Source organism: Myotis brandtii, unplaced genomic scaffold (genome assembly GCF_000412655.1).
Source record: "Myotis brandtii unplaced genomic scaffold, ASM41265v1 scaffold64, whole genome shotgun sequence".
In the NCBI taxonomy this organism is placed as follows: domain Eukaryota; kingdom Metazoa; phylum Chordata; class Mammalia; order Chiroptera; family Vespertilionidae; genus Myotis; species Myotis brandtii.
The window spans coordinates 3,249,141-3,256,750 of record NW_005370460.1 but is presented as its reverse complement, the minus strand read 5'-3'; the positions used below and the strand labels follow the sequence as shown (position 1 = coordinate 3,256,750).

At 59.5% G+C, this 7,610-nt stretch overlaps 1 protein-coding gene across 1 annotated transcript in view; it reads right to left on the bottom strand.

The window, feature by feature from the left end:
- Positions 1 to 1,520: 1,520 nt before the first annotated feature.
- DUSP27 (dual specificity phosphatase 27 (putative)) overlaps positions 1,521 to 7,610 on the bottom strand; it is an 8,484-nt gene continuing 2,394 nt past the window's right edge. Inside the window, exons 2-3 of the mRNA XM_014528531.1 lie at positions 7,151 to 7,368; positions 1,521 to 4,779 (exon numbers count right to left, since the gene is read on the bottom strand). Coding sequence (XP_014384017.1) covers positions 1,988 to 4,779; positions 7,151 to 7,368 — 3,010 coding nt within the window. The 3' untranslated portion in view covers positions 1,521 to 1,987. The remainder of the gene's footprint in view (positions 4,780 to 7,150; positions 7,369 to 7,610) is intronic.

The following is a 7,610-nucleotide window of genomic DNA, read 5'->3' as shown; positions in this document are numbered from 1 at the left end:
AGGGGGAGCAAATGCAGTGGGCAGTCACCTGGCCCAGGTGTGGGGCACGGGGAAGGGTGGTGACTGCGAGGTCCCAGCCTCGGTGGCTGGTGCCCTTCTGATGCACTTGGCGCACTACTAAGCTACACCTGACAACCTAACGACCCCCTAACTCAGACAACTCTTCACAGACCCCTCTCGAGAGGGACTGGGACTTTCTCCCTGGAGATGGTCTTTATCCTCCATGAGTCACGGCATGTTCTCTCGCCAGGCAGCCTGGCACAAGGTGGGCATTCAAGAAATGTTGACCAAACAGCTCAGTTACCTTGGTTAGTGGCTGAGGCCAGCGTCTTGGTGGCTATCAAAGCTGAATCCAGCTCCTGCCCTCAGGAGCCTGGAGGCGGAGGAAGTTAACCAAGTGCATGCGCTCCTGCCGAGGGGCCCTGTCCACCCGGCTCCGGTGACTGAATGCGGGAGCGGGGCCTGCTCGGTGTGCCCGCCTCTTGCAGATGCCCGGGGCCACCAGTGGCTGCCGCAGGCTCGGAACCTACACAAACTGACGCTGCAATGACCTCCCCACCAAACGTGGGTTGAGGGAATTACACTGAATTTGGCAGGCATTTGGGGGGAGGGGGTGGAGTGACTTAAAATTTAGGTGTTACATGAAATTCACTTGTGTGTGCGTGCATGCATGTGTGTGTGTGAAGGGGTGGTTTCTGGTTTGCACACGGCAGACCTGCCAAGCAGCCAGAGCCGAGGGAAGACTGGCCTCAGAAAGCAGACTGTGCTTTGAATCTCGAGCCCGAGGCACAGCTCCCCGAAGTGCATGACCCCAAGCCCAGGTGCACATTTGTGTTCAGGATTCTGCTCACAAGAGAAACTTTGTGTAGAGGCTTGAAGGCAGGTGGTGGCGGCCTTCGTTACTTAATTGTCATTGGTAATAATTCTCCCAAGCGCACACCAGGGATGAGAGTTTCAGGGGGTCCAAAGCCACCCATAGCCCCTCTTCCGGGAGGATTCCCACACCAGGAGTCTCGAGCATCCGCGTCACAGCGCTGTCACCGAGGCTCCCTGCGGGGCTGGCGGGAGGGGTGGCCCTTGCTGTGGGGCTCGTCTGTGCGCCCTTGCAGAGCCTCTCCGCCAGGGGCCGCACCTCCTCTGCCCGCGAGGCCCGCTGAGGGCACTGCAGCACCGGCCCTTTCCCTCTGGGTCCTCCCGAGGGAGGCAGAGGACGGGAGACTGTGACAGAGAGACTGACCCCTGGGCTGCCTGTGGGCTCCCGGCAGGCTGGCTCCCAGGCCAGCATCTCTGTGGGACGCGCCTGCCAGATGCTGCTGATCACCTTGTTTCTTCCGAGCCTCAAGTCTAAATTTTCCCTCCAGGATCTCATCTTTGAGGCCCCCCAAAAATGTTCTCTGTCGATGACTGTCTCTCTTCTCTCTCTCCCCTCCCCCCCCCTCTCTAAACATATCCTTGGGTAACAATTTAAAAAATTTGCCCTAATGCTGAAAGCACTAAAAGTGACCAGAAGGAAGAAGAAATATTGGACAATAAACCAATTTAATGCAGATCCAGTGCCTTAAAAAGGAAGAGCCCGCACTCAGCATCACATGGGGAGGGTGCGTGTCACAGGGCAGATCCCTGTCTCCTTAGAAACTGCCGCCCGAAGCCGCCCTGCACTCTCAGCCTCCTGGTGAGACCGGGAGTCTCCCACAAGCCCCGGCGACCCTGCGGGCTCCCCGCTTAGTCTGTGATAAACACCAGGAAACACAGACGGGAAGCTCCAAGGCTTAGGGACGTTGGGCAACAGGTGACGGTGTCGGCTGGTCCAGCGTAGGCCGGCCCATCGACGGCTCTCCTCCTCCTGTGCCCTTCTGCCTGGCACCTCTTACTCCAGCTCTGCCCGTTCAGCGAGCCTGTGCCCACCCTCATCCTGTGATGGGCGGTGGCAATGTGTGCCTGAGCCCTGGGCTAAGCTGCCTGGCCTTGTCCCAGGCCCACCTGCCTGCTAATCCTCCCTCCTCCTCTGCAGCTTGGTCCTGGTCTCCTCCTGCCGGCGCCTCCAGGCCGCGATGATGGCCTCATCGTCCGCTGTTTCCTCATCCTCCCCGTCAGTGCTTCGCCGGTACCGCGCCCGCTGCCCTGAAGCAAACCTCCCTTCCTCTCTGCTCTCCGTCCTCGCCTTCTCTCCCTCCTCTTCAGACCTCATAAAGCTCTGTGTGAATTTCCTCTTGGCGCCAAACTCAGAGAAGTCTGCCCTGCACGACTCTTCCACGTCCTCCCAGTCCCTGGGCCTGGCCCAGTCCGCACGCCGGGGCTCCGGGGACTCCTCCCCGGCCGAGGGCTCCGGGCTGGCCTCGCGGGAGCTCGAGGTCTCACTGAACAGGGCCCTGGAGAACTTGTGTGTCTCCCTGCCCTCCCTGGTGGAGGAGGACGAGAACCGGGAGGAGCTTCTCACCGAGCCGCCGTCGGCCGCGCGGTAGGAGGAGGTGTCCTGCTCCTTGGACTTGGAGAACTTGTAGCTGGAGGAGCTGCAACCCGTCTCCCGGAGCAGGGAGGACCTGGTGGACTTGCCCCTGGAGCTTCCAGACCAGCTGCTTTGGGGAGGAGATCTCTCCCCGGCCCCGAGGCCACTGAGCCACTTGTTGATGCTGCTGTCCACCTCGTGGCTGGCCCCGCGGCCACTGTCGTCGCGATCGGAGACATCCAGGGAGGAGCCGGCGTCAGCGTCCGTTTCAGGCTTCTGGGAGCCGCCGCGGGAAGAATACCGGAAGCTGCCGATGGCGCTGTCGGCGTCCTCGTCTCTCTCGTCCTCGTCCCCGTCCTCATCTTCCCTGACCTTCTTCTTCTTGAAAAGGTTGCTGCGTTTGCGGTCGGAGGCCAGCTTCTCCATCTTGTACTCAGACATCTTCTCCCTCAGCTCCATCTGCATCTCCTTCTCCTTCTGGCCCAGCTCCTTCAGGTTGACGTGGTCGGCAAAGAGGCTGTAGACGGGCTTGCTGGTCCCCCTCCCGGTGCTCCCCGTGCCTGCGGCCCTGGAGCTCGGCGTGCTGTGGCAGGACAGCAGGGACTGCGTGTCGGAACCGGGTCTTGCCTGGCCTCGAGGCGGAAGGCCCAGGGAGGAGGCGCTCTGTGCGCTGAGCATGGAGACCTGGTCATCCCCCGGGCCACCGGCCGCCGGCGCCGCCTTGGCTCTTGCCGCGGATGGGGAGCGCGACAGCAGCAGCATTTCGTTTTGCTTCTGGGCGAGAGTCTCGCTGACGACATTGGCGATCCAGTTCTGGATACTGGCGATGGAAACGGTGTCTCCAGGCCCCACGGGGAGGCTAGGCAGCGGCGTGGAGGGGGCGGAGGCCAAGCCTCCCCCTGTGTTGCTTACGGCCTGAGATGGGTGGGAGCTGAGGCTCAGGGTGCTGAGTACTGAGGCTGTGTCCCCATCAGTACTGACCGAGGGGGCTGCGGACCAGAAGGCAGACAGGGGGATGCTCCTGCTGGCTGCCGAGCCGTCGGCCTCCCAGCTGCCCATGGACTGGCTCTCCTCCAGCGTCTGCCTGCTTCTCTCCAGCAGCTCCAGCCTCCGCTGCCTCTTCTTGGCCGAGGCTGAGGCCTCGTCCTTGCTGAGCTCCACCACCTCCTCCTTGTTCTCACTGCCCACCTTCTTCTGGTGTTTCAGCTTCCAGGCCTGGTAGGCTGTCAGGTTGACGTCGGAGGCGCCTTTCTTCTCCCGCTCGGCCTCCTCTGCGCCTGGCTCGCTGCAGCTGTCTCCTGCCTCCGAGTCCCTCTTGTGAAACCCAAATTGGATTCTCTTGATCTTCCACCTTTCAAGGGCAGTGAGTTTGTCCTTGTTCCTGCTGCAGAAGTTATAGAAGGAGCTGGCCTCGGACAGCACGCTCTCCTCGTCCTCCTCCCGGACCCTGCTCCCCGCCTCTGAGCTTGCGCCCACCTCCTCTCTCTCGCTCCTGGACTGGTACCTCCGGGAAGCTTCCTTCTCAATCTCCAGCAGCCTCTGGTTCCACCCGTCCCAGGAGCTGTCCGTGGACACGGAGTCGTAGCGCTGCCTCCCACGCCGGCTCTGGCTGCTCATCTCCAGTTGCTGCTTCAGGACCCGAATGTCATGGCTGCTCACGCTCTCCGAGGTGCTGGTCTCACTCAGGGTGTACCGGCGCCTTCTCCCCTTGAAGGAGCCGACATCACCCTCCTCCTCCACCTCCTCCTCCTGCCCCCACTTCCGGTGCCCTTCTGCCTGGTACCTCTCGTTGCGGCGCTGCCACTCCCGGATGATCCCCTCCACATCCTCATCCTCAGGCTCGTCCCCCCGCTGGGCAGAGGGCGCGGAGCACCTGCCATCCCCACCCTGCGGGGCCTTGCCGGTGGGGAGGCCCTGCTCCTTCTTCCACTGCTCGTAGAGCTTCTCCTCCTCCTCTTCGTCGATGAGGGTGAGGGGCTTGGAGGCCTGGCTGGCCGCCCCCAAGGAGGAGCCACTCAGGCGGCTGGTGGTGTCGTCCTGCTCCTCCACCGTGAGGTCCTGCACCCTGGCCCCGATGGTGCTCCCCATGTCCTCACCCTCCTCGGCCCCATGTGCGCCCCCCTCCCCGCTGTCGTCCTCATCTCTCTCTTCCATCAGCTTCTCGTTGAGCTCCCGGAGCTGCCTGAGGAAGCCGTCGTTGGGGCAGATGGGACGCTTCCTCCGCACGGTCATCAAGGCCTCCAGGACGGCCATGTGGTGGAAGATCATGAGGTAGGCCACCACCAGCACCGCCGACCGGCTGATGCCCATCTCGCTGCTGACCAGCACTTTCCCTGAGAAGAAAACACGGTCAGAGAGCTGTGGCCGCAGCACGTCCGGCCTGGCTTTAAGCCCTGTTCTGCTGTGTCAGGTTTACCTGGCCTCTGGTCTCTGTCCGTGCTCAAGTCCGTCTGTCCCGTGTTACAGTGTCAGGCGGAGCAGTGGGGCTGCCCTGAGCCCGGGCACACACTTGGTGCGCTGTCTGAACCTGGGCAGGACGTGGGGACAGAGGGGGGGAAGGGACTAACCACTGTCTCCGCTGTTCTCATTTCTCCCGCCAAACCGGGCATCAGAGGGGGGGAGAAATAAAAGAAGGGGGGACAGGGCAAGACCAGAGACACCTGAGGCCAAGGTAAGGGCATCACAGAGACGTGGAGTGTTGATGTGGAAAGCGTCAGCAGTCACAGCCGGAACTTAAGAATTCCCTTCACAGCATCCTTGCTGCATCATTCCTCATCCAGGCTCTGCTCACACACACATCACACACACACCACACTCACACATCTCACTCACACATCTCACACACACTTCTCACACACACACACACACAACTTCTCACACACCACACACCACACACACAACTCACACATCTCACTCACACATCTCACACACACTTCTCACACACACACACACACAACTTCTCACACACCACACACACACACACACATATACACACATACTCACAAACACATACATACACACTGATGGATGCTTCCTATGACAGGGAGCTCAGTTCCTCACATACCACACACATTCCACACACACTTACACTTACAAACCACACACACATACACACATTCACACACATACATATACCATGCACACATATATACCACACACACATACCACACACATGTACACATCACGCACATACATACAACCACACATACACACACTGCACATGCATACCACACACACCACACTCACACACATCACACACTCACATATACACACAACCACATATGCATACCACACACAGACATATACACACACTGCTGGATGCTTCCTGTGACAGGGAGCTTAGTACCTCCCACACCATCCACACACCACACACACTTACACTCACACACACACCATACACATATACCACTCACACACACATTCACACACACATACATACCACACACATACACACCACACACATATATACACCACTCTCACACACACAGCACACACACAGCATACACACTCACACACCACACATATACACCACACACACCACACACACTCACATACCACACATACCACACACTCTATAAACACACCACATACACACACATACACACTCACCTCGCTCCACACTTAGATCTAATTTGGGGGGCGTCCCTTCACGTGTTAGGGCAGAGCATCACGCTCTATAGCAGACACTCAGGGCTCCCCCTGGGATGATCTGGGGTCAATAATGAACACATCTGTATGAACCAGGCCTTTCAGACAAAATCTTTAAGAACATCACTATCACAGTCTTTGCTAAACTTTATTTCTATTTTCCTGGCTATTCTGTGTCTTTTGGTCAGTATTCAAACATCTTTTCATGTTCTTTTATGCATTTTTAACATTTTAATCCTCACAGCAATTTTAGGAGGACTCGAGCGCCTTATCTCTGGTCTCTAGATAAGGAAGCTGGAGTCCCTGGCCTAGGACCTGGCCGCAGCGCCATGGAATGGAGAGGGCGCAGCGAGTCCGACTCCCCAGCTGTGGGGCCCTGAGCTCTCCGCCCAGTGCCCACCCCGTGCCCACCTGCAGCTCCGCAGTCTCCCGTGGGCTCCTATCTGGGCCACAGCGCCGCTCCCCTCCCACCCGGTGGGGTCTCCAAAGCGGAGGGGTGAGTGTTGTCAAGGTGCCTTCTCAGTGCCTGCCTTGTCCTTGACCTTCCTGCAGGACGGGCCCGCACCCCCCTCCTCCCCCGAGGGCTCCTCCACAGACTCCTGGACAAGCCTATTCCCCTCGGGGCCTTTGCTCCAGCACTTTCCTCCGCCAGGTAGTGCCTCTTAATGTTCCGATGGCTAGTTCCTCCCTGTCACTCAGCTACGGGTGCCCTTGTCAGCCTCCCTCTCCAAGGCTGGCCTGTCGCTCCAACACATCATTTCAGGCCTCACCTCCCCGCCACCCCACCCCGTGTCTCACATTCCTCTCTCTTTTCTGTTTCATTCCTGCCTTCACTGCATGGGGGATGCAAAGGCCAGAGCTCTGGGCGCGGCTTTCACCCCAGGGCACCTGTCAGCCCTCAGTCATGACTTACTGGACGTGTGGTGGTCCTTCCCTTCCCCTCTTCTTATAATGACACAACCACCTTCGTAAGACACATAACCCCAGACACGGCAGATAATGGGAGGTTTCCATACGTCCCAGTCTTCTTCTCCCAGGCCAGGCAGACCCCCTCACCTCGATAGGTGAGCAGGGCCTCGTCCAGGAACTCGGCGGCCTTCCGGAAGTGCCTGGAGATGTCCACCTCGGGGAAGTCATCCACCTCCACCCCCAGGTACTGGATGTCCAGGCCGGTGTAGAACTCGGGCCCCGTGTAGACGCCGGTGCCGTGGGCGGCGTTCAGGATGTGGGTAATCCCCAGCCTCTTCAGCCGGCCCTTGTTCACAGCCACACTCCTGAGGACGAAGAGGCAGGGACAGGTTTGTGCCAGAGTCAGAGCTGCACAGGCATGTCCCCACGGAGAGGGGAGTCCACCACCCAGGTGAGGAGGGCCAGTCGGCGAGTGCCTCCTCCTCGCTCCCCCACAGGTCGGGCTCACTGCGATACCGTTATAAAAAGGGGCCAGGGACTCAGTCCCCGCGGAGGAGAGAAGATGGGGTGGGGGGCTGGTAGGGGAGGGCAGGACAGAGAAGAGAAC